General features: G+C 44.2%; 1 protein-coding gene across 8 annotated transcripts in view; it reads left to right on the top strand.

The window, feature by feature from the left end:
* Positions 1 to 27,811, top strand: part of gtf2ird1 (GTF2I repeat domain containing 1) — a 200,953-nt gene that overhangs the window by 117,966 nt on the left and 55,176 nt on the right. For all 8 annotated transcript variants that reach the window (XM_063031349.1, XM_063031348.1, XM_063031351.1 and 5 more), the window contains 6 exons: positions 11,176 to 11,204; positions 12,265 to 12,345; positions 15,589 to 15,678; positions 16,528 to 16,581; positions 17,979 to 18,038; positions 24,699 to 24,882. In XM_063031349.1, the coding sequence (XP_062887419.1) occupies positions 11,176 to 11,204; positions 12,265 to 12,345; positions 15,589 to 15,678; positions 16,528 to 16,581; positions 17,979 to 18,038; positions 24,699 to 24,882 (498 nt within the window). The remainder of the gene's footprint in view (positions 1 to 11,175; positions 11,205 to 12,264; positions 12,346 to 15,588; positions 15,679 to 16,527; positions 16,582 to 17,978; positions 18,039 to 24,698; positions 24,883 to 27,811) is intronic.

Consider the following 27,811-nt stretch of genomic DNA (forward strand, 5'->3'; position numbering starts at 1 on the left):
TTTGTTTGAGGATACAGCTGGATGAATGGATAATAGTAGTACTAGAGAATGTAATATCTGAATTTCCAAAAGATAAAGATTACTGTATAAGATACAGTAAGAACTCTTGGCACTATGAGTGACATGTCAGCAAAGGAGTTGATTAATGAACTGACAGAAAGCAACGAAGATGAAGGGGTTCTTTTTGGGTTGGAAACATTGGAGATCGATGCTGGGAGTGCAGGAATTTGCAATCTATGTTAATTAATAAAGAGTTTCAAGTTCAAGTTTAATTATCATTCAACCATACATGAATACACCCAAATCCTGCATAATGCCTCCCCACATAGCACTGATTTGTTACAATGTAGCTATTCAACTCTCTATTGAAATTTATAAGAATGACAAAAATTCATTCTAAGGGACACTTAAAACTTCTCTAGAGCAGCTGCCATTACAGTAAGCGTTCAATCAGCCAATGAGAGCACTTTATATACTCTCTGAGCCACTCGCAGCCAATCACGTATTAGTTCACCCTCTGCCTTCCCCCATGTATGTAAGCATTCTTGCTTCCTCATCAATTTATTCCATTTTTTTTCACCCATAATGTCTGGAAAACAGCCTGCAACTTCCAGTGAAGGTGGTACATCTAAGGTGTCTGGGAAAAGCATTAGCATGGATGTGAAACTGCAAGTGATGCGGCGTTTGGAAGCTGGTGAGCGTTAGGTTTGAAATTGGCTACATTGACGATCAGAACAATTATTTTAAAAAATGCAGACAAGATAAAAGCTTCTGCAACAACAACCTCAAAGTTATCATCAATGAAGGTGACTTGTTCAAGGAGCCATTTGCTTCAAAAACTGGAAAATCGACTAAGTATACGGGTAGATGACCAAACACAATGAAACATGTCCCTAAGCCAGCTGAGCATAATGGAAAAGGCAAGCATCCACAATCATATTCAAGAAGAAGAAATGTCGGTAACATTCACAGCCAGCAGAGTTTGATTTGATAGGTTTAAACAACACAATAACCTCCATAGCACATGTACCTCTGGTAAAGCAGCTAGTGTGGATAGCGAGAGCCTTAATAATGAAGAGCTTTGAGAATTGGCAGAGCAGTGCCTCCTGGTCAATCTGAGGACACAGATGGAGAAGAGCAAGAAACCTCACCACAAAATTCCTCACACTGGCATCACCACGATCACACAAATCATGGACCAGCTCATCGATAATGACCCTGACTGGGAGCAAAGCAAAAGGCAAAGAGAGGCGTCCTCAGCATGATTTCCTGCTACCGAGAACTCCTTCATGAGAGGAATCTTAAGAAAAGAGAGTCAAATCTCGACGCCTACTTGAAGAAGAAGCCAAAGTTAGAGGTGGACACATAATCTGGTCTCTCCTCTCAGATGTAACTAGCGCCCGCTTCCCTCAGCTGGTGCTGCGATGTGTTGTTACTCCACTGACGTACAGGTTAGGCCTATTCGCATGTTTGTTACTCCACAAATTACTGTGTATACATAAAATAATACATCATATATCTCGGTTTTGATTTTCTTTTAATCAGGCACACATGTCTACTTATGTAGTTATAATGACCCTGCATAGCGCTGATTGACATAGCACTCCACCTCCAAGGAATGCATTCTCAACGTTAAGCGAGGTCTGAGTGTATAGCCAATTAAAACAGCACTCACAACACGCTGGAGGAACTCAGCAGGTCGGGCAGCATCCGTGGAAAAGATCGGTCGACGTTTCGGGCCGGAACCCTTCGTCAGGACTGTAGAGGAAAGGGGCAGAAGCCCTATAAAGAAGGTGGGGGGAGGGTGGGAAGGAGAAGGCTGGTAGGTTCCAGGTGAAAAAACCAGTAAGGGGAAAGATAAAGGGGTGGGGGAGGGGAGGCCGGGAGGTGATAGGCAGGAAAGGTGAAGAAAGAATAGGGGAAAACACAATGGGTAGTAGAAGGAGGCGGAACCAAGAGGGAGGAGGTAGGCAGCTGGGGGAGGGGGCAGAGTGACATAGAGATAGGGGAAGGGAGGGGGAGGGAATTACCGGAAGTTGGAGAATTCTATATTCATACCAAGGGGCTGGAGACTACCTAGGCGGTATTTGCTCCGTCCACCAAAACAGACAGGACCTCCCAGTAGCCACCCACTTCAACTCTGCTTCCCACTCCCATTCAGATATGTCCATACATGGCCTCCTCTACTGCCATGATGAGGCTAAACTCAGGTTGGAGGAGCTGCACCTCATATACCGTCTAGGTAGTCTCCAGCCCCTTGGTATGAGCATAGAATTCTCCAACTTCCGGTAATTCCCTCCCCCTCCCTTCCCCTATCCCTGTGTCACTCTGCCCCCTCCCCCAGCTGCCTACCTCCTCCATCTTGGTTCCGCCTCCTTCTACTACCCATTGTGTTTTCCCCTATTCTTTCTTCGCCTTTCCTGCCTATCACCTCCCTGCCTCCCCTTTATCTTTCCCCTTACTGGTTTTTTCACCTGAACCTACCAGCCTTCTCCTTCCCACCCTCCCCCCACCTTCTTTATAGGGCCTCTGCCCCTTCCCCCTACAGTCCTAACGAAGGGTTCCGGCCCGAAATGTCGATCGATCTTTTCCACTGATGCTGCCCGACCTGCTGAGTTCCTCCAGCATGTTGTGAGTGTTGCCTTGACCACAGCATCTGCAGATTATTTTGTGTTTACAATTAAAACAGCGTTGCTCTGGGGCCAAGGTGCGAAGCACATTACCTGCAGCACACAGCACATGGCACGTACAGCACGAATAGTTGCAATAGCAGAAAAACACATAGTCACAAACACATATAACCCATGCCCTCGAGTGGCATGGCCTGCAGAGAGTGCATGGGATGTTGTGTTGGTTCAGCTTGTTCTTCCACCAAGTGAACAGTGGAGGGCAGCACTGAGCGAACACTGGAGGGCAGCACCCAAGGGAGGGGCCAGCCCCCACCCAGTTCAGATTCCAGTGCACCCACAGAAGCCTCTGCTCTCCCACACCGCCTCTGCTGCCTCCTCCCCTGGGCAGCTGCAACAGGCAACCCTGTGGCATGACCTCCACTGCTGAGGCAACTTCACTGTCAGTCTCACCAATGAACCAGTGGACTGGACTCGCAGTGTTCTACATTATCGACGTCCAGCAGGATGAACCAAAAGGGTTACGCTCACAGATCTCGATTTTGCAGATGACATAGTCCTGCTCTCTGACCAGATGGAGGAAGCACAGCAGGTACTGGCAAAAGTGAAAATTGAGTGCAATAAAGTTGGACTTCACCTAAACGCTAAAAAGACAGTGTACATGCCGTTTAACTGCGACGAAGGTACTCTCAAGACGGTAAAGAATGATACCATTCAGAAAGTCCTTGACTTCAAGTACCTCGGATCAAGAATGATGGGTTCGGAGAAGGACATAAAGGTACGGAAGGCGCTGGTGTGGAGGGCTATGAATGACATGAAGGAAATCTGGAAGTCGAACCTGACCAGAGGGCTTTAAAAGAGGATCTTCGTAGCAGTCATAGGGTCCATTCTCACATACGGATGCGAGACGTGGACACTCACCAAGACTATGCGAAAGTCTCTAGATGGTTGCTATACACGAATGCTCCGGATGGCTCTTGACGTGTGTTGGCAACAGCACATGATGAACGTTGAGCTCTATGACGACCTACCGATGCTCACCACTAAGATCGAGGCGAGAAGACTGCAACTAGCGGGGTACTGTCTACGCCACCCCGAGCTACCTGCCAGCCTAGTCATCATATGAGAGCCCAAGCACGGGAGAATGAGCCCTGGGCGCCCTCCCAAGACTATGGTCAACACGCTCCTAGAAGACAGGGGAATGGCTAATGTAAATGAACTGAACACACTGATGAGGGAGAGGGAGAAGTGGAAAGTCCGTCATCGTGCCCGACACTGGCCCCCTAGGCCTGAGTCGACGTAGTAGTAGTAGACATCCAGCGGGGTCTTGTGATCACAAGAAAAACATTCAAGACTATGGCCACTTTGGACCGTCAGACACGTCTGTAAAACACAGGGGTTAATAAAATGTAAAGACGGGTGAGTCCATTCAATGCTCGGAAAACGTACCTCTTGCTCTCGTCAGCCTGCTCCCCTCTGTGCAATACAGCACTCACCAACTATCAATGGCCTCACCTATCTGAACATCAAAAACTGAGAATAGACTCAACCAAATCAACACAGTCCTACTGCGCACTGCTGTCCTGTGCTGAGAGACCTCGAACGAGGTTGCTAACGGGGCTGCTCGGTCACTGCCCACCACTGCGAGCACTGGCATCACATGTCACACGTTCGACAAAACTACGTTTATTTTTTTTCTATTGACGATCTCTCGCGGAACACCAAGCAACCTCTCATGGAACCCTAGTTGAGAAACCCTGGTTTAAACTGTCTAAGACTTCAAATGGTGGTGTTCCAAGAATACTAGGTATTCTCGTTGGTACAGCAGGTCATTAGAAAGAGAAGTGGAACGTTGATCTCCATTGCAAAGGGGAGAGAACACAAACAGAATGAAGTCAAGCTGCAGTTTGTGCAGGATAGTGGTTCGACCACTTCTGGAGTACTGTGCGTATTTTTGATTAGGGAAGGCTGTATTTTCCTTGAATGAGGTATGGTCGTATGAGCAGCTAGTGCATATGCAGGTCCTGGTTATGCGACCTCTTGATGCCAGGCAGACAGTCTCTGAAGAATATTGATAATGGCTGGGGTCACGTGTCCTGTAAAGACACTGCCCAGAAGACAGCATTGGCAAACCGTTTCTAAAAATTTGCAAAGAACAATCAAATTGGAAAAGTATACATTTCTTGTCAAGACCATGATCGCCCATATCATACGACATCGAAACATAGAGAACCTACAGCACAGTACAGGCCCTTCGGCCCACAAAGCTGTGCCGAACATGTCCCTACCTTAGAAATTGCCTAGGGCAGCGGTCCCCAACCACTGGGCCGCGGTCCGGTACCGGGCAGCAAAGCATTTGCTACCGGGCCGCGAGGAAATGATATGATTTGGTGATATGAGTCAGCTGCACCTTTCCTCATTCCCTGTCACGCCCACTGTTGAGCTTGAACGCACACGAGGTCATTACGCATGCGTCATCCATGTCAGTGCGGGAAGGAGATCAACTCCTCGAGCTTGTAAATGATGGCGGGCTGAAAAGTATGTTTGACACAACATCTCTGCCGGCATTCTGGATCAAAGTCAAGGCTAAATATCCTGAGATAGCCACGGAAGCACTGAAAACGTTGCTTCCATTTCCAACATATCTCTGCAATGAATGCAACGAAAACTAAATCGTGGAATAGACTGGACATAAGGAATCCACTCGAGTATCGCTGTCTCCCATCACCCCTCGATAGGACCGTCTTGTTGCAGAGAAACAAGTATTCAGCCCAGGGCTCCCACTGATTTAGCGATATTGGTGCGTTGCAATGATTTTATATGTTCATACGAGGAAAATATGCGCTGTGTTTAATATCCAAACATTACTTAAAGTGTTATGATGCTATTGACTTATAAGTGACTTATATAACCATATAACAATTACAGCACGGAAACAGGCCATCTCTGCCCTTCTAGTCTGTGCCGAACGCTACTCTCACCTAGTCCCACCAACCTGCACTCAGCCCATAACCCTCCATCCCTTTCCTGTCCATATACCTATCCAATTTAACTTTAAATGATAATATCGAACCTGCCTCTACCACTTCTACTGGAAGTTCGTTCAACACTTACTTCAAGCTCCCCTGTCCTCCCCGATAATTGACTTATCACTATATTCATGTGAGGAAAATATGAGCTGTGTGTTTAATATTAAATTAGTTAGATAAACCCTTTTAGAAATGAAATTGAGTGTATTAGCCACTTATTACCTATATTCCGGTCGTGATTAACACACCCCCCCAACAGAATCGCCAAAAACGATTTGCAGAAAGAAATCGGCACGTGCACGCATGCGCACTGGTGCCCGCGCAAGGCTTCATGGTCATTGTAGTGTTTCTCGGGGTACACACAATGTATTTGACTGCTATTCTTGTCTGTTGGCAACCATCCTCCTCCCCCCCCCCCGTCGGCCGGTCCGCAAGAATATCGTCAATATGAAACCGGTCCGCAGTGCAGAAAAGGTTGGGGACCCCTGGCCTAGGGTTGTCCATAGCCCTCTATTTTTCTGAGCTCCATATACCTGTCCAGGAGTCTCTTAAAGGACCCTATCGTATCCACCTCCACCACCATCGCCAGCAGCCCATTCCACGCACTCACCACTCTCTGCATAAAAAAAACTTATCCCTGACATCTCTGTACCTACTTCCAAGCACCTTAAAACTGTGCCCTCTCGTGCTAGCCATTTCAGCCTTGGGGAAAAGCCTCGGACTATCCACACAATGAATTCCTCTCATCATCTTATAAACCTCTATCAGGTCACTTCTCATTCTCTGTCGCTCCAAGGGAAAAAGGTCCAGTTCACTCAACCTATTCTCATAAGGCATGCTCCCCAATTTGGGCAACATCCTTGTAAATCTCCTCTGCACCCTTTCGAAGGTTTCCACATTCTTCCTGTAGTGAGGTGACCAGAACTGAGCACAGTACTCTACGTGGGGTCTGACCAGGATCGTAGATATCTGCAACATTACCTCTTGGCACCTAAACTTAATCCCACGATTGATGAAGGCCAATGCACCATATGCCTTCTTAACCACAGAGTCAACCTGCGCAGCAGCTTTGAGTGTCCTATGGACTTGGACCCCAAGATCCCTCTGATCCTCCACACTGCCGAGGGTCTTACCTTTAATTGTATATTCTGCCATCATATTTGACCTACCAAAATGAACCACTTCACATTTATCTGGGTTAAACTCCATGTGCCACTTTTCAGCCAAGTTTTACATCCTATCAATGTCCCACTGTAACCTCTGATAGCCATCCACACTATCCACAACACCCCCAACCTTTGTGTCATCAGCAAATTTACTAACCCATCCCTTCACTTCCTCATGCGGGTCATTTATAAAAATCATGAAGAGTAGGGGTCCCGGAACAGATCCCTGAGGCACACCACTGGTCACCGACCTCCATGCAGAATATGACCCGTCTACAATCACTCTTTGCCTTCTGTGGGCAAGCCAGTTCTAGATCCACAAAGCAATGGTCCCTTGGCTCCCATGCCTCCTTACTTTCTCAATAAGCCTTGCATGGGGTACCTTATCAAATACCTTGCTGAAATCTATATACACTACATCTGCTGCTCTACTTTCATCAATGTGTTTAGTCACATCCTCAAAAAATTCTATCAGGCTTGTAAGGCATGACAAAGCCATACTGACTATTCCTAATCATATTATGCCTCTCCAAATGTTCATAAATCCTGCTTCTCAGGATCTTCTCCATCAACTTACCAACCAATAAAGTAAGACTCACAGGTCTATAATTTCCTGGGCTATCTCTACTCCCTTTCTTGAATAAGGGAACAATATCCGCAACCCTGCAATTCTCCGGAACCTGTCCCGTCCCCATTGATGATCATTGCCAGAGGCTCAGCAATCTCCTCCCTTGCCTCCCACAGTAGCCTGGGGTACATCTCATAAGGTCCCCGTGACTTATCCAACTTGATGCTTTCCAAAAGCTCCAGTACATCCTCTTTCTTAATATCTACATGCTCAAGCTTTTCTGTCCGCTGTAAGTCATCCCTACAATCACCAAGATCCTTTTCCGTAGTGAATACTGAAGCAAAGTATTCATTAAGTACCTCTGCTATCTCCCCTGGTTTCACACATACTTAATTGGTCCTATTCTCTCATGGTTTATCCTCTTGCTGTTCACATACTTGTAGAATGCCTTGGGGTTTTCCTTAATCCTGTCTGCCAAGGCCTACTCGTGGTCCCTTCTGGCTCTCCTAATTTCTTTCTTAAACTCCTTCCTGCTAGCCTTATAATCTTCTAGATCTCTATCATTACCTAGTTTTTTGGAAACTTTTGTAAGCTTTTCTTCTTGACTAGATTTACAACAGCCTTTGTACACCATGGTTCCTATACCCTACCATCCTTTCCCTGTCTCATTGGAATGTACCTATGCAGAACGCCACACAAATATCCCCTGAAGTTTTGCCACATTTTTTCCATACTTTTCCCTGAGAACATCCTCTTCTGGAACTAGTTCCATTGCAAAAGAAAAGATGGAAGTTTCCAGTTGATGTGTACCATCTAATTGCACTTAACAAACTATTAGATCTCACTTTGCAGTGTAAAGAGTAATTATCAAAGCAGGAGTATTTATTTCTAAGGTTTCAAAATTTAAATATTTCCATTGTTTCATAAATTTATGTATGGTTCTTGTCAGTCCATTCTCAGGGTATTGAGCACTGATCTAGTTTGCATGTTGTCAATGACTTAGAGGCACATGAAAAAATGTAAAAATTAATACAAGAATCATTTAAAAACTAAGAAATTAACTTTAAAGTCAAAGTCAATGTAAGTTTATTATCAAATTAAGTATATAGACCATAAGATATAGAAGCAGTATTAAGCTATTTGGCCCCTCATGTCTGCTCAGCCATTTCATCATGGTTGATTGATTTCTCTCTCAGCCCCAATCTCCTGCTTTCTCCCCGTGTCCTTTTATGCCCTGACTAATCAAAAATCTATCAACCTCTGTCTTAAGTATACCCAATGACTTGGCCTCCACAGCCACCAGTGGCAAAGAATTCCACAGATTCACCACCCTCTGGCTAAAGAAATTTCTCCTCATTTCAGTCCTAAATGTTGCCTGGGTTTCATCTCCTAAGTTACAGAGAAAGGTTGAACAAGTTAGGTCTTTATTCTTTGGAGCATAGGAGGTTGAGAGGGGACTTGATAGAGGTATTTAAAATTATGAGGGGGATAGATAGAGTTGACGTGGATAGGCTTTTTCCATTGAGAGTGGGGGAGATTCCAACAAGAGGACATTAGTTGAGAGTTAAGGGGCAAAAGTTTAGGGGTAACATGAGGGGGAACTTCTTTACTCAGAGAGTGGTAGCTGTGTGGAAGGAGCTTCCAGCAGAAGTGGTTGAGGCAGGTTCGATGTTGTCATTTAAAGTTAAATTGGATAGATATATGGACAGGAAAGGAATGGAGGGTTATGGACAGAGTGCAGATCGGTGGGACTAGGTGAGAGTAGGAGCTCGGCATGGACTAGAAGGGCCGAGATGGCCTGTTTCCATGCTGTAATTGTTATATGGTTATATGGTTAAATGGACATCCCTCTATTCTGAGGCTGTGTTCTCGGGTATTAGACTCCCCAATCATAGGAATCATCCTCTCCAAATCTATTCTGTCAAGGTCTTTCAACATTCGATAGATTTCAATGAGATTTCCCCCCGCCCCCCCATGCTTCTGAATTCCAGTGAGTACAGGCCCAGAACCATCAAATGCTTCTCATATGATAAGCTTTTAGTATATGTCGCCATATACAATAGGTTTCAATAGGTGCATTTAATGTCAGAGAAATTCTTTTTCTTTGCAGACATCCACGAAAACAGGAGTGCCCCAAAGAATGAATGACAGTTAAACATTAGAACCCCAAAGCCCCCCCAACTCCCCCCCACGCATAAGCAGCAGCAAGGCAACGAACCCACCCCCCACCAGCAAAAAGCATCAGCGCACTGCACCAAACACTCAAGCATGCAGCAAAGCATCAGTAAATATGTAGACTCGCAGTACCCCAAAAACCACTCGTTCACCCAATAATTCGACATAACAGGCTCTCTCTCTCTCCCCCCCCCAATAAGGGAAAAAGAGGTGTCCCCGTTTCACTGCGAAAGGGGAGACATAACAAACAACTCGTTTATGATGTTAAAAGTCTGTTGCGTTGCTTTTCCATGCTCTGCACCGGGACAGTCGGCAACAAGAAGACACAGCTCACTGAGCACACAACCCCCAGCGGCTTACCCGCTGCTCCTGATGTTCGGTGTTCTCCTGCAATGCTTCAATCAGGAGCACCGGCCTAGAATCAGCCCGTCCCCAGAGCCACAAAATCCCAGAACCCTGAAGGTGCACAAGTCTTCCAGGCCCCACCCTTGGGATATCAAAAGGCAGCGGGTCGGGAGGCCCTGAGATCGGGTCCCATTCCCACAAAGGACTGAAGTCAGAGTGTAACTCCAGGTCAGGGCCTTCAAAAGAACCCCCCACACCCTGAAAAGGGGAGAAAAAAGAGAAATCAAAGATAGAAATAAAGCTGTTTCTGAAGATGCAAGCAAAGAAGTCGCTCTTTAGCACCATCTTAACTACCCCGAGATTCATTTTCTTGCAGCCAGGAAAATAAAGAAATATAATAGAATGTGTGAAAGACTACACATAAGTAAAGCCTAACCCTGTGAAGAGGAAGAATAATAAGACTTAAGGGAGGTCTAGTAGAGAAATTTCAAATCATTGTGACTTGAAGCAAGCAGACACAAAGATAATGTTTCACTTGGGAAGATCAAAACCCAGTGGTAAATATAAGGGAAACAAGGGAAGCCAATGTGAAAATCAGGAGAAATTTATCAGCAACGGATAGATATAGAATTTGCTATCATAGGAAGTAATTGAGAAAATTATTTTCAGAAGGAAACAAAATGAGTATCAGAGAGCAAAAATACACTGTCAGACAAAGAGGTGGCAGATGGAATGGAAAGAAAGCCATCAACAGCCGTCGGTTAAGTTGTCGTCATCTTCTTCTAAGGCCCAAACCCCTTGCTGGGGTATAAACCGCAGTCAGCAGTTAGCCAGAGTCTTCTGTCCAGGGCCAGTCTTTCAGTTTTTCAAGGAGTAGCCCATTGAAGATCCTTCCTGTCCAAGAGTCGAGGACTTTGGAGCTTCTGTTGACATCTCTGTAGCTCTTGGCTTTTAAGGGATGGGGTTGCTATCACCATACCCAACCATCCTCCTTGCACAGTCGAGCTTGGGACCATCCATGGCGGGGTGGTTGGTTGAGCCAATACTCTGGAAGTGACATAACAAATTAATATTATGTAACAAAATTACCTGATTTACGCAGCTGTAAATCGTCCTTTGCCATCATTATTGAATACTTTGAGCAGGTGTCTATCAACACTAAATACAAATACAAAGGCTTCCCACTGTTCGTTTAGTCTTTCAAATCTTTATTCTACCCTGCACTATCAAGTACTAAATTTTGAAATGTTTCCTTCTCCTATCAGGTCTATGAAGATAAAAGAAAGTGAAACAGGTGAGGCAGTGTTTGATTTCTGAACTACAGCTACATTGAAAGTTGCAGGTCCAATCCACCTGTTTATTTGAACAGCTTCCTCACCTCTAATTTACTGTATTTCAGATTGTTTTATTCTTTTGATTGTGTATTGAGGATTCTGGGGTTCAGAAAGTACATGGAGGCTTTAATGCTGGGTTTATATCAAACAAAGTCCCACTCAGTTTCTCCACAGATGGGTACACTAGCTGTACATTCGTGGTTTGGTTTGTGGAATTGGAAAGGATCTTCATTATTTTATAAGGCTTATTCTCATATTCAATGTATATAGTTAGATGACAAAATTGTGCACTCTGCTGTATTTTAAGTTGTTTTCTTAATAATTAATACTTTTAGTGATTTTAGCCAGTAAGTTACTGTTGTTGATGTTCTATGAATGGCCAACTCTTAACTTCACTTTCAGGTGCATTAATAATGAACAGGGAATTGAATATAGTAACATCACTCTTCATCAGTCCTGATGAAGGGTCTTGGCCTGAAACATTGACTGTTTACTCTTTTCCATAGATGCTGCCTGGCCTGCTGAGTTCCTCCAGCACTTTGTGTGTTTTGCTTTGGATTTCCGACATCTGCAGATTTTCTTGTGTTTATGACAATAACATCACCGGTAATTTTCATGCTGGATTAGCTGAGCCAAGAGTCTGTTTCAGTGCTGTATATGACTGAGAGAAATGATGTTCCAAGTTTTATTTACAGCTTTCTCTCCTAATACACTGTGTCCGTAGGCAACTCGTCAACGTGTAAGAAGCAAACTATTCATTTCTTGAATTCTTTTTTCTCCCCCTCTTGGGCTCCCTGGCTTTACTGCATCCTCCCAGATGGGGTCAAGCAGTGAGATGAAACTGAGATCAGGAAGACACCTCATGATGCAGGATAGGATCCTGCGCACCATCCATCTCTTCAAGGCCAATCTCTTTAGCGTGAGCCCTGTTCCCAATTTGTGGGTCCAAGTTGTAGAGACCTAGTAGATCACTGATTCTTCCCTGAATGAGAACTGCTTCATCATTCTCTCTATTTGCAGGCACTTCCCTTGATCTGTCAACTTTGAAAAAAGTAAAAACAGAGCCAGAAGATGCGGAAATAATTCAAATCACTGTTCAAGGTAAAAAGAATGTAATTCTGGGCTCATTGGATGTAAATTATTGGGTACACTGTAGATGGTGAAATATCAAAAAATAGTTGTTTTGACTTTACACTGGAATAATCTTGTAAAAGTGAGGGAGGGACTCTGTGACATTAACAGATTCCTGCACCTTTAACAGTTGTATCACCCACATTTCTGGCTTTGTTCTTGTCCTCTCCCCTCTTATGTTCCTTCCTGTTTTCAAAACTATTGATTCAAAAAGTATTGATGAAAAGATGAAAGGTGCTTGGACAAGCCAGCCGTCTCATGCACATATCACCAAATGCTGGAGAAGTAGAATGTTAAATGATTGCAATTAGAATAGAGTGTCCAGATCTTGAAAAAGAAGTCAAGGTAGTATAAAATATACCAAGACTTTGAACCTATGTAAGCTAAGGGAGATATTAAATTTATCAAAGGCTTGGATGATTAAATACAGCGAAGGTTGCCTAGGTTTTTGTGTCATCTGAACACCAAAATGTAGGCAACCTTTTTTGTTTTTAACCATCAAAGTGTTTGATAAATTTAAAGATCTTCCCTAGCTACACTATGGAAGCTGGGTTCAAATTCCAGCTCAGGTGATTGACACTAACAGCCATTGCTGTTACCTGAGGGTTATGTACAAAGATGGAAAATTTTCTATCGAAACATCTTTGCTTGTGAAAGAAGCATAAGGTAAATCAGCTGTGACTACTGCCACCAAGGTACCAAATCAGTACCAACAAGGCTTATTCTTTTTTTGAGAAAGATTTCGTTTCATGGAGTTTTACCTTATGGAATAACCAACCAGAATCAATTATGGAGAAGAGTTTTAACCAGCTATAAGCAAAAAAAAAGGCAAAAGAAAATATCTGGGTGGGTAGTTGAGTTGGGAATGAGCATGGGCCAAGGTTTTATTTGCAAGATGTAGGTGGCCCTGGTCATTATTAGCAAAATTAGTATTTGCTGGGTGCTGTAGAAAAGCAGTTAAGAGTTAACCGCATTTGAGTTACATATACTGAAGCTGGATTGGTAAAAATGGAAGATCTACTTCCCTAGGGAACCAGTTTAACTTTACAAGAGCTTCTAACTTTGCGTGGGCATTATTATCATAGGACTTTTCTTATTTATTTTAAGTGGCTTGTTTATCCCAACTATGATAGGATTTGAACATATCGCTGGACATCAGTCCGGCGTTCTGGATTGAACATCTATAACTTTCTATTTTGCTCTCAAAGCCACTGTGCCAATCATATTCCATAAATACCTAACTGAATGTGAATCCCTCTCTGTGCTGTACCAGAGCCCTGCCCACAGGCTCTCTGTTCTTTGCACGATCATGGCAGAGCAGCAGCTAAGGGCCGCTACTATTAAAGAGAAATCCCATGTTTATTCCTGCCACACAGGAGTTTGTAACTCTGTAACCGTCTGTGAGAAAGTACCAGTATCAGATTGGGCCCAGCTTTACTCAACTGGGGAACATCTTTGTCTGATCCCCAAGGAGTGTTGGAAAGTGGCGAAATTAATAGCTTTGTGGCCACGTGCGCGGATGATACAAAGATAGTTGGAGGAGCAGGTAGTATTGAGGAAGCAAGAGGACTTGGACAGATTGGGAGAATGGGTAAAGAAGTGGCGGATGGGATGCAGCAGAGGAAAGTGTACGGTCATGTACGTTGATAGAAAGAATAGGCTATTTTCTAAACAATAAACGAATTCAGAAGTAGTAGGTACATAGGGACTTGGGAGTTCAAGGGCAGGATTTCCTGGAGGTTAACTTGCAGAGTTGCTAGTAAGGAAAGCAAATGCAATGTTGGAATTGATTTCGAGAGGATTAGAATCTAAAGGCAAGAATGTAATGCTGAGGCTTTATGAGGTGTTGATCATATCACGTTTGGGGTATTATAAGCAGCTTTGGGCCCTATATTTTAAGGAAGGATGTGCTGACGTTTTAGAAGGTCCAGAAGGAGATTTATGAGAATGATCCTGGCCTATGAATATAAAAGGGTTAACACGCAAGAAGAATTTGATGGCTTTGGGCCTGTACTCACTGAAGTTTAGAAGAATGAGGGGGGATCTCATTGAAACTTACTAAAAATTAAAAGGCCTGGATAGAGTGGAGGTGGAGCGAATGTTTCCAATAGTGGAAAGTCTAGGACCAAATGGCACAGCCTTAGAATAGAAGAATGTCTCTTTAGAACAGAGATGAGGAGGAATTCAATTAGCCAGAAGGTGGAGAATCTGTGGAATTCATTAGTACAGATGGCTGTGGTGACCAAGTCATTGGGTATATTTTTAGATTATAAAGACACGTAGTCCTCCTTTATTGCCATTTAGTAATGCATGCATTAAGAAATGATACATTATTTCCTCCGGTGTGATATCACAAAACACAGGACAGACCAAGACTGAAAAAACTGACAAAACCACATAATTATAACATATAGTTACAACAGTGCACAATACCATAACTTGATGAAGAAGTCCATGAGCACAGTAAACCCTGCCATGCCGACCACAATCCGACTCTGAGTCATCCGAAAACTTCGAGCTCTGATCAGCTCTCCAACACCGAGTACTGAGCGCCATCTCTGTCTGAACGATTCAACCTCCTTCTCGGTCGCCAAAAGCAGGCAAGGCCGGGGATTTTAAGGCCTACCCTCCGAAAGATTCCCAACCACACAGTAACGACAGCAGCGAACGGGCGTTTCAGAAATTCCTCCAGATGTTCCTCTGTGCTTTCACGCCATTCTCCATCAAATCAGAATTGTCCACGGCCCCTATTTAACAGATACAATATCATTTTTCACCGGAGGGCTGCACACACGCAGGCGCGCCGCCATCTTGTCCTCCCGCCTATTTAAAGCGGATGTTGATAGGTTCTTGATTAATAGGGCATCAAAGGTTATGGGGAGAAGGCAGGAGAATGGGGTTGAGAGGGAAAAATCAGCCACGATTGGACAGACTCGTTGGGCTGAATGGCCTAATGCTGCTCTTATATCTTACGGTGGCACAATGCTCTCCAGTTTCTGTTGGATCTGGACAACTGACACAGTTTCTGGGCAAGTGTGAAGCTTTATTTTGTGCCCTAGACCTGATATCATACAAAATGAAACCGGAAGTGAACAGTGCTGGGGAGGAGGAGTTTCGACATTCCTGTGTATCTGTGTGACCAAAGATGCAAGATCACCATTTGGAAAGGGCCTTTTCCCTCTCACTAATTCACTAACTCTCTTCGCCTAACAGATGCAAATACATCATTGGATGATCTCAGCGAAAATCTCTCTGATAAGTCAAGCAGTGATGAGCCTGACATCCTGGTGGCATCTCCTTCTGGTACGTGTTCTTCATAACTTGGTCACGCTGTAGAGAAATTGATGATATGTAACCCCTATCCACCTCTGGCCCTTCTTGATGACTGATGACCGCAGTTGCGGAGGTTCCAGATGGTGAGAACTGTGCAGAAAAACCATGTGAGGGAACGTACCAGCTTCCACTGCATCCATCAGGACACGATGTGAGTGCCAGCGGGGTCCAGTCAGTATGTGAATATGCGCAGCAAGCGCTGCTTGACCCCAGCAGTGGCCCACACTGTCTGTGCTGTCCAGGCCATAGATCGCAGCGCTAAGCTGTCCCACTGCTCCCCCCAACCCAGCCTGTACTAGCCCCTCTACACTGACCGATGGGATGATTCAGTGCTGTGGGAGGGGGGTTTGCTAAGAGGTGGTGAGTACTAGTGTACGCATCGGGTTCCCGGCACAGCCAGGGTGATTGTCAGTTTAAGAGTAGAGACGGGTAAGTGCCTGCATGTTCACGCAGGAGGGCAAAGTGCACGGTAATAAATTGTCACCCTGTGAAGTGGTGTCAGTGTACAGGACCACTTCACCAGTGGGTTGTCCTGTTGGTGGACGTGTTAGTTGTGCTTTATCGGAGAAATCTGAAGCCAAAGAGGAAGTCTGAATGAGTGGAGAGGAGCTCCCTGCACACACTGCCCCAGTGCTACCACTTGTTTTGTGTGAGCATCCTGTGCATCTTTACATGAGTACGCTTACTGCATAGACCGCGCTCTGCTCAAACTGGTCATTGTCAATGTTTACTCTTGACTTGAATGTGAACTGGAAATGGTCTGCTAAATGTTACCAACTAAGTAAAATGGTGTGCTGCCTTTCTCCCTCCCGTCCTTAGATTCTGTACAGGATGACGTTTCTAACCACAAGGACCAACATGTGGTGATGGAAGGTCAGTGGTTTGCTGTCAAATGTACAAAAAAAAGCGGCAGGTAGTACAAAGCCCTCTAAGTGACCTTTATGATTCTATATGGGGATATCAACACAATAACATTAGGGAATTCAATTGACTGGTAGCTGAGAATGAAGTGAATGTGCCATGGACCAGCTTTACTGGGGGGGGGACCTAGTTGACCCAAATTGTGGGAGGGGATCTACCCATGGATATTAAAGAGTCATAGAAAAGTACAGCTCAGAAACAGGCCATTCAGCCCATCTAGCCCATGCTGCCAACTTCCATCGACCTGCTTCGGGACCATAGCCCTCCATACTCCTACCATTCATGTACCTATCCAAACTTCTCTCAATCGTTGAAATCAAACTTGTGTACACCACTTGTGGTGGCAGCTCGTTTCACATTTTCATGACCCTCCATGTGAAGAAATTTCCTCTTGTGTTTCCCCCAAGTTTTTAAAACTATCAACCTTACCTCTGACCTCTAGTTGTAGACCCACTCAACTTCAGTGGAAAAAGTCTGCTTGCATTTATCCTATCTATAACCCTCATAATTTTGTATACCTCTATCAAATCGCCTCTCAATCTTCTACATTCCAAGGAATAAAGTGCTAACCTATTCAATCTTTCCTTATAAGGAACGTCCCTCAGTCCGGGCAACATCCTTGTAAATTTTCTCTGAATTCCTTCAACCTTATTTAAATCGTTCCTGTAGGTAGGTGGCCAAAACTGCACACAATACAAATTGGGCCTCACCAAAGTCTTGTACAATTTCAATGAAGAATCATTGTTTGGATTGGGGGAAGGAATCTATCAAAGTCATAAATGAAAGATATCTGGAAGAGGATCTAATGAGGAAAGGATCTATCAATGAGTACTAGGCAATAGAAAGAAAAAGTATTGATTTTTGTATTTCTTCATTTGTGACCTTGAAATGAATGTGGCCCACATACAGCAATGAGACAGTGGCCAAAGGTCTTATTGATGTTGCTTGAGGGAGAAATATTTGTCACATTAATAGGAAGCTATTTTCATTTTCAGAATAATTCTGAAAATTCTGAGGGCTGAAGGGATCAGTTTCATCTACAACAATGGAAGTGCTTAGAGGATTGTATTCCATCAGCATTGCACTGGGCTCTCCACTTCAGCTTTGTGTTCCCATAGAGGGCTGAGTCCTTGGCATGTATCTATTGATAACTATTGGAAGAAGTAAGTGGAATAAAAGTGAAAGAGTAGTGGGCATTTAGTGAAAGGTAAGGAGGGGTATTTGATAGTTAACTTTTCCATGACATTTTTGACTAGCACTAAAGTCCCTGGGTAAAAGTCTTTATAATAGTGAGCGGGTTCATTGTATATTGTCTGCATGATTCTACTTCTGATGCGATTTTCTTTCAGAAGAGTGGAAGATTGTACAACTGAGGAAACAAGTGGAGAATCTTTTCAACAGAAAGTATGGTAAGTTAATAATGAATTAGAATATTTATCTCTCTCTCACACACACACTCACATTCTCTCTCTCTCACACACACACACACACACACACTCTCTCTCTCTCTCTGTCTCTCTCTCACTCACTCTCATACTCAGACTCAGACTCGCACATAAAATCTCCATCTGCCCCTCTCCCCGTCTCGTTCTCCCCTTCCCCCTCCCCCACTCTCCCTTCCCCCAGTCTCCCCCCACCACTCTCCCCCCTCCCCACTGTCTTCTCCCCCTCCCTCCAACCATCACACAACTATCTCTCATCAACCTGACACATCCTCTGGAATGTGGAGTCAAGGTGACGGCCAATACAAATATGTGATGTCATTGGAAGTAAAGAAGGTGACATCACTGTGATGTTCTAAAATGTTTCTGAGCAGAATTATGCTGACGTTGTAATGAAAGATTTTTGATCTCACTGGTCTAGAAGATGCCAAGTCTTAAAGAAACATTATGATTGTTATTAGAATGGAATGTGATTGCATCACTGAACACTCACAATGCGCTGGAGGAACTCAGCAGGTCAGTCAGCATCAGTTGAAAAGATTAGTCAACGTTTCGGGCCAAAACCCTTCGCCAGGACTGAAGGAAGAACTTTGGGGAGGGTTTGAAGAATGCTGGTAGTTGAAAAAAACAGTAATTTGAAAGACAAAGGGGTGGGGAGGGGAAGCAGGGAGGTGATTGGCAGGAGAACAATAGTAGAAGGAGGCGGAACTATGAGGGAGGTGATGTGAAATAGGGATAGAGGAAGGGAGGGGGAGGGAATTACCGGAAGTTGGAGAATTCTATGTTCATACCAAGGGGCTGGAGACTACCTAGACGGTATATGAGGTGTTGCTCCTCCAACCTGAGTTTAGCCTCATCATGGCAGTAGAGGAGGCCATGTATGGACATATCTGAATGGGAATGGGAAGCAGAGTTGAAGTGGGTGGCTACCGGGAGATCCTGTCTGTTGTGGCAGACGGAGTGGAGGTGCTCGACGAAGCGGTCCCCAAATCTGCATCGGGTTTCACCGATGTAGAGGAGGCCGCACCGGGAGCACCGGATGCAATAGATGACCCCAACATATTTGCAAGTAAGGTGTTGCCTCACCTGGAAGGACTGTTTGGGGCCCTGAATGGTGGCAAGAGAGGAGGTGTAGGGACAGGTGTAGCACTTACGCTTACAGGGAGAAGTGCCGGGTGGGAGATCCGTGGGGATGGACGTGCGGATAAGTGAGTCGTGGAGGGATCGATCCCTGCGGAAAGTGGAGAGGGAAAGATGTGCTTTGTGGTGGGGTCCCGTTGAAGGTGGCGGAAGTTGCGGAGGATAATGTGCTGGATCCGGAGGCTGGTGGGGTGGTAGGTGAAATCCTAGGTACCCCCAGTTGCATCACTGTGATGTCTTTGGAACAGATGATGACATCACTGCACTGTCATTGGAATGGAAATTGTTGATAAGACTGTCTGTCAGCTCACCAAAGCATTTGTAACCTCTGTAAATTTCCAGCAATTCTGGAGAAGATCTAGGAAATTGTCCAATGAGAGCCATATGACAGACCATTAGGACACTTCTGAGCACACTTGAAGTAAAAAGCCCCGTAAAGTTTGACTGAGAGACAGTGCTGGATTTGAGTTATCATGGAATTCCGGTCAGGTGGAGGTAATCAGAGAGAAATGTTTGAATTCACCAAGTGCAAATTACCACATCATCTTAATTTCCCTTATTTATCCAAAAGTGTTTTAACGTGTTGTCACGTCCCACATCTATTTTACACTCAACTCTGTCTGAATGTTTGTAATCTGGTTTCTAACCTTGGTGTATGGGGCGTCCAGGGAGGGGTAGCACCTCTGGTGAGGGGGCTTGCCGTGCCCTTTTTCAGTGCAGCTCGTCCACCTTTGGTCCCCACCTGGCACTTAGCTCTCAGTTGTGGCTCCAAGTAGCTGTAGCACGCGTAGCGGCCACACCCCGGTAAACCGTCTCGGCAGACAGGCCAAACCAGGTGAGGGTAGCCGACGGGTCTTCGACCCTCGGTGAGGTAGGGGATCTGCCTGTCCCAGCGTGTGAAGTCTGGCCCTGGCGGATTGAGCGGAAGAGACCGATTAATAGTCCAGCAGTCAAGAAGGCAGGCCAGCAGGCATGGTGGAGCGCTAAGAGCACGACAAGGCACTTAGACGTCCTGGTTATCCACTGCAAGAGGTGGTGATCTCTTTAAACTTACCCGGCAGAAGGCAAAGGCAAACCACTGCTGTAACTTGGCACGAACATGATTTCCCAATATGTCAGAGCGGCGTGGAGGGAAATCGTCCGCCAACTGGAAATTCCAGATGCGACCTAACGATGAACCTTGCCACAATCCTAAAGGTATCACAATCAAACACAATCAAACTCACAAATGACTATGTCCTATACTGTGGTTTTTTATCACTCCCTTCAACTGTTGACAGCCTTTGAACTGATAACCATGTCTTCGATTTCCGCCAGAGAAAGCAGGATCTCCCAGTGGCCACACATTTTAATTCCACATCCCATTCCCATCCTGATATGTCTATCCACGGCCTCCTCTACTGTAAAGATGAAGCCACACTCAGGTTGGAGGAACAACACCTTATATTCCGTCTGGGTAGCCTCCAACCTGATGGCATGAACATCGACTTCTCTAACTTCCGCTAATGCCCCACCTCCCCCTCGTACCCCATCCGTTATTTATTTTTATACACACATTCTTTCTTTCACTCTCCTTTTTCTCCCTCTGTCCCTCTGACTATACCCCTTGCCCATCCTCTGGGTTCCCTCCCCCCCGTCTTTCTCCCCAGACATCCTGTCCCATGATCCTCTCATATCCCCTTTGCCAATCACCTGTCCAGCTCTTGGCTCCATCCCTCCCCCTCCTGTCTTCTCCTATCATTTCGGATCTCCCCCTCCCCCTCCCACTTTCAAATCTCTTACTAGCTCTTCCTTCAGTTAGTCCTGACGAAGGGTCTCAGCCTGAAACGTCGACTGTACCTCTTCCTAGAGATGCTGCCTGGCCTGCTGCGTTCACCAGCAACTTTGATGTGTGTTTCTTCTATTTCCACATTGTTTCTGTTCTTGTTTATCAAATGAGGATTGATTGAAGCATATTGAATACACCAGAAGATTCTTATCCATATGTCACTTTATGTGTTTTGTTGATCACCTTAACCAGCAGAAGCCCATCCATAGGCTTGATTTTATTGCTAGTTCAAGCTGAAAATTTAGGTCGGAAAGGCTTCTTCAGTCTTCCTTTTCGTCATTGGGGAATTTCAGCTCCATCCCACGCTAGATGTTAGTATAAAGAGCAAGTCAAACAATAGGACAGTGGTCAGAGGGCCTTCAGTGTGTCTGCAGATTGTGATGCTCCGAGCCCCATCTGGCTGCAGTGAACCGGTTCAAATGCGGTCGAGGTTACTAATTCATTACGGGTACAATGGGGAAACTTGCAACCCAGAAACTTTGGTGTAGACAACACACAGAATATGAAATGTGCATAAAATTATACAGCAGAATGGGGGGGAAAAGGGATTTTGCAAAAATGAAATCTCAGTGCAAAACAAATATCAAAGACGCAATGCAAGGCCAATCCATGGTGGCACAGGCGGTGGTCTGTAGTGTTTCATCGTTGGCTTCATTTCATTTCAGTCTTCGGGCTGTGCAGGTCAGTTCAAGAATCTGATGGTTATAGTAAAGTAGCTGTTCCTGATCCTTGTGATGTGGGACTTCAGGTCTCTGTACCTCTACCTGATGATAGTAACGAGAAGAGGGCATGACCCAGATGGTGGGGAATCTTGATGATAGTTCACCTTCCTGAGGCAGCAGCTTCTGTAGATGTTGTCGAAGGTACCAACCCACACAGGTGTGGTGAACCTTTCTGAGAGGGTGTGCCCAAACTGGTGATAATCTTCTAAAAATATTCTCATGCATGCCAGGGTGATTCTGAGCAGACAGTATCATTGATTAATGAATTAGTAACAGTGGGTGAGTCAAATTGCTTATTTATCTGTATTAGACAACAAATTTTTTTGAAGTCGTTGCTTCCTTTTTATGGTTATGATAGACCACTTGAAGTTGAACACAAATATAATTTCAAACTACTTGTATCAGGTAGGAATTTGGAGAAACAAGAAGCTAACTTTTATTGAATATAATACACTTAATTGCATAACGGTGCTGATGCTCTGCAATAGTTCAACTAGGCTAAAAATATTTTTCTTGATGACTTTTGTTTATACTCGGTGTCTGAGGCTTCTCAAAGCATTCAAAATACATTTATTATCAAAGAATGTATAAATTATACAACCTTGAGACTTACTTGCTTACAGGCAGGTGCAAAGCAAGGAACCTGAAATAATCCAATTAGAAAAAAAATTAAGATCAACCCCCGATGTACACAAAGAAAGAAAAAAAAATCATGTGAACCAAAGAAGTGAGCAACAACAACAGCATTTCAAACTAAATTGAGCCCTTTGATCCAAATCCCCAGAGTAGGCCCAAAGCCTCTGTACTGAGTTCATTATATTAGTGGGACAAATTACCGCAGAGTTCACAGACACGAAGCACAGTAGCCAGGACAGTCTCACAGTCTTAGCATTGCAGAGAGAGGAGCCCCCAGTCTATCTGGGCTGGCGTGTAAATTGTCCAAACAGCGGATTGCACCTCTCACTGGGGCCCCGCACAGTGTATCACTCTGGGCTTAGATCTCACTGCCAAAGAAGCCGTTCTTGACCTCTCCAAATCGGTTTGCCGCCCCGAGCGATCCAACCTTGCTCAGCTCTGGAAACCCTGACCTTCCAGTCTATGTGGGCCAGCGTTTAGGTTGTCCAAGCAGTGGATTGTACCTCGCTTTAGGACCTGGTCCTCGCTGTGGCGAACCGCTCTTGGCCCTGAACACTCCAGCCAGCGATTCTTTTTGGACCTGGATTTTGCTGCTGAAGAAGCTATCCTCGGCCTCTCCAAATCGGCTCGGCACTTAGAGCAATCCACCCTCGCAGCTGGACAGGCATCGGAACTCCCCTGTCCTGTCTTCTTCCCTCCAAATCAGCCACTCCAGCAAACATGGCTCCAACTCCAAGTGCATCGATTTTGCGGCGCATCAGCAGAGCACCTGTCACAAACTTTCTTTGCCTTCATTCACCTCTTCATTGTTTGCAGTAGTAGTTCACAATTCACCTCAAAATAAAGTGTTATTAGTAATGTTTTTAATTGAATTCCTTTGCTTTCGAACTACCAGTAAGCTGTCACACGTCTTTGGTAATGCCATCTTAAATCTTCTCACTTAAGTGTACAACAATAATCAGCCAGCATTGATGAGTTCCAGATGCCCTGATACTGTTTCGTAATGACCCAATGTCCTAGTGAAATCTTTCACCACGTTCGTCATTGACAGCACCAAGATTTACGGGGAAGAAGTCTAAATGGATGTGCAGGAAATGTCACATGTTGCACTTCATGGTTTTGTATGCTTGAAGCATGTTGTCAACCAGCTGCATGTAGTTTGGTGTTCCGTAGTTGCCAAGAAAATTTTCAACTACATCCTTGAATGCGTTCTCTGATCCCACTGAAAGTTCTTTGAATTACCTGTCGTTGATGACCTGTTTGATTTGTGGACCAACAAAAATACCTTAACCTTGGCATCAGTTATTCTGCCTTGAATTATAAATTGAAATAACAAATAGAGCAGATTTTTAAAAATATGATGCATGATAGGGAAATTGCATGGTGATTTTCATGAGCAGTAGTCCAAAATCTTTGTTGTCCAGTATTATTTATAAAATAGAAATAAAATTATTAACAGAGACAGATTGTAATAATGAAGCACTTTTGAAAACCCGTTCAAAAATTTTTAATAATCTTCTCAAAAGAGAATTGAAAAATAACATCATTCCTAAATAGCATTGTTATTGATAACAGAAATGTGAATATGAAATTATAAGCTTTGGTGTATATTCATAAAAAGATCAAGGAAAGAAAAATAATCACACTTTAACCCTAGTGAGACTTTTCGTGCTGTACTAACAATGACAATTATTTAATATTCGGTTTGTACTTGGTTGGTTTGAGACCTCTGCACATAGCACTAGTCTCAGCATCAAGTCTGCTCCTGTGATTAGACTTGATAAACAATAACTCACATGAATATTCATGGTGTTTCTAAATTACCATACATGCAGTATTTACTTTTATTGTTGCTGGGTATCCAGTGCACACTCGCAAATAACAGAAGCAAAAAATATCAGCAGAGTGAAGCCAATGCCAACTGGCCCGATCATTTGCAGTCCAAATGCTGATGTGTATGCCAGTTTTGCGAGGACTTCAAAACGTATCATATAACATCACATGTTCTTCCAACTGTCCAGCTACCACCAAGTCAGCAGGAGACTTTTCCTGCGAAAGCATTTCACTACTCTCGGGCTATAAAATATAATTTGCTGCTTCATTTGATGGTAGAGATAATCATTAAGTATCTTTTTAATTTGGATAGGGTTAAATAATCAAGTGGCAGCACTGCATGCTGCATACCAATAAAATTTTTTGCACTTGCCATAGGTTGCCACCCCTGAGTCCACACACAGACATTCCTGAGGAGATTTGTACAATTCACCCTATTGATAATCTTCAATCTGTTGTTTGTTTCAGCTGAAGCAATGGGATTCTCCGATCCAGTGAAAGTCCCGTATATGAAATTCCAGTCCCATCCTGAAGATTTGTTTGTCGATGGATTGCCAGATGGTATTTCATTCAGGGCACCCAGTTGCTTTGGAATTTCCAAACTTCAGAAGATTTTGGAAGTGAGTGAGAACATTCGGTTTATCATCAAAAGGTAAGACATATTGGAAATAACTCATGCTAATGAACCTCAAACAGGTCATGAGGGAACAAGAATTCCTATTAATACTGCCTGACTGATTCACTCATCCAGGGAGTACCTGAGCGATACACAAAAAGGCTATAAAACTGGAAATAATGAATTAAAATGCTAGAAGCAGTTATTGAAATGTTTATGGGAGAGACTTGAAGAGAAGCAATTAATGTTACAAGCAATTTCCCTCCGATAGAAAGAAATAATGAATTGCATGAAAACATTGGGAGGAGCAGAATGAGGAAAAGAAGAAGGGGGAGCCACAAAGAAACCCTAATGCTAATTGTGGTTTGATTGGCTGGAAGAGGTTAACTAACAGAAGTGATTACATAAAAGAAGAGAGAGGCAGAATGAAAAGAACTGGATAAACCCAACATATGAAATGCAGGGAGGGTGTGAACAGTTGAAACAGGAGATGGGGAGCAGGTAACTTTGGCAAAACAACCTCCATCGGGCCGCAAGTCAGGTAGAAGAGCAGAAGATAGTGCATTCCTTTGCATCGAAGGTAGTGAACTGACAGAAGATTCCCAGTGCAGCACCAGCAAACACCCTCTCCTTCCCTGGCAGGACCTTTGCACACATGACTGCACTCCAGCTGTAAAGAGTTCAAAGTACATTTATTATCAAATATGTATACTTTATACAACCTTGAGATTCGTCTCCTTACAGGCAGCCATAAAATAAAACAAAGAAACCCAGTAGAACCATTAAAACAAAAGAAGCCCGTCGAACACCCAATATGCAGAGGAAAAAGGAAATAGTGCGAACAATAAAAGCAAGCCAGTAGCATTCTGAACTGAAGTTCATGAAAGTGAGCTAGTTGCAGGCCACAGCCTCAGTTCAGTGCAGAGATGAGTAAATCTCACAGAGCAATGAACTGAACACCAGCCCATCCCTTGCCTCCAGCCCCGACACATTGACCTTTTCAATCTGGCCTGGTGCTTAAATGGGTCGTTCCTCACTCTTGGGCCTGAGTCCTGCTGCCTAGAGCGACTGATCAAAGGTCTGGAGGAACAACACCTTATATTCCGTCTGGGTAGCCTCCAACCTGATGGCATGAACATTGACTTCTCTAACTTCCGCTAATGCCCCACCTCCCCCTCGTACCCCATCCGTTATTTATATACACACATTCTTTTTCTCTCTCCTTTTTCTCCTTCTGTCCCTCTGACTATACCCCTTGCCCATCCTCTGGGCTTCCCCCCCTCCCCCTTTTCTTTCTCCTCGGGCCTCCTGTCCCATGATCCTCTCATATCCCTTTTGCCTATCACCTGTCCAGCTCTTGGCTCCATCTCTCCCCCTCCTGTCTTCTCCTATAGAATAGTACAGCACAGTACAGGCCCTTCAGCCCACAATGTTGTGCCGACCCTCGAACCCTGCCTCCCATATAAGCCCCCACCTTAGATTCCTCCATATACCTGTCTATCATTTTGGATCTCCCCCTCCCACTTTCAAATCTCTTACTAGCTCTTCTTTCAGTTAGTCCTGACGAAGGGTCTCGGCCCGAAACGTCGGCTGCGCCTTTTCCTAGAGATGTTGCCTGGCCTGCTGCGTTCACCAGCAACTTTGATGCGTGTTGCTTGAATTTCCAGCATTTGCAGAATTCCTCGTGTAAAGGTCTGAAACTGTTAAATTCAGCATTGGACTGCTACAGTGCATTAATTAGAAAAACATGAGCATTAGCTCATGAATTCAGGCCTATCAATCTAACTACCAATGTCCTTCCTTAATAAAAAGAATCAAACCAGCAAATAGGAGAACGTCTGTGATGGGGTGCAGACCAAAGTAGTTAAGGGAAAAACAGAAACAAATTAAAACATAAATGTTCAGTCTTATTCATGGCTTGTGAAAAGGAAAACAAAGTGTGCTATTTGAGAATTGTTAAATTTAATACCAAGCCCAGTGGCTGCAAAACCCAGGCAGAAGATGTGATGCTATTCCTTAAGGTTCCATCGCTGAAGCAGTGTAGGAGGTTGAAATCAGACAGGTAAGAGTGGGAGCTGGATGGGGAATTGAGGACTGGGAGCTCAAGGTTGCTCTTGCAGACCAAGCAGAGGTGTTCTTGAAAGCAGTCACTGATCCACTTTTGGTTTCTCCTTTGTGGAGGAGACCAAATCATGAATGCTGTATAATAAACTGGAAGAAATGCTTCACTTGGAAGGACCATCTGTGCTGGTAGATGGTGGGAAGAGGTTTAAAAAAAAGCCTCTCCTGCGGTTTTATGGGGCAGTGCCATGAGAAAGGGAATCATTGATAGTTGTGGAATTCTCTGCCCAATGAAGCAGTGGAGGCTCCCTCAGTAGATATATTTAAGGCAAAGTTGGATAGATTTTTGCATAGTAGGGGTATTGAGGGTTATGGGGAAAAGGCAGGTAGGTGGAGATGAGTCTATGGTCATGATCTTATTGAATGGCAGAGCAGGCTCGACAGGCCAGATGGCCTACTCCTGCTCCTATTTCTTGTGTTCTTGTGTTCTAAGAGAGGGCCAGAAAGGCTTAGAGTAAAACTTCTCTTCAGAATGATGAAGGTTAAAGGGAAGGGTAACTGTGTCTATGCGGGATACCTTCTGGAGGTGATGAAAATTATCTGTTAGATTTTGCACTTATAATTATTTCAATAATATGCAAAATGAAAATTATCTGTTAGATTTTGCACTTATAATTATTTCAATAATATGCAAAATGAAAATTATCTGTTAGATTTTGCACTTATAATTATTTCAATAATATGCAAAAGAACCTTAGAGACTGTGATTCAATTATTACCTCATAGAGTAAGGTCATGTGGCCCAACAGCTCCATGCCAGCACCCAACAGAACAGTGCCATCGTCCCAATCTTACCATTTCATTGTAGCTTGTTCTTCCTTGCATGCCTGTCAACTCCCTATCT

This window comes from Mobula hypostoma, chromosome 23 (assembly GCF_963921235.1).
Source record: "Mobula hypostoma chromosome 23, sMobHyp1.1, whole genome shotgun sequence".
NCBI classification, from domain to species: Eukaryota; Metazoa; Chordata; class Chondrichthyes; order Myliobatiformes; family Myliobatidae; genus Mobula; species Mobula hypostoma.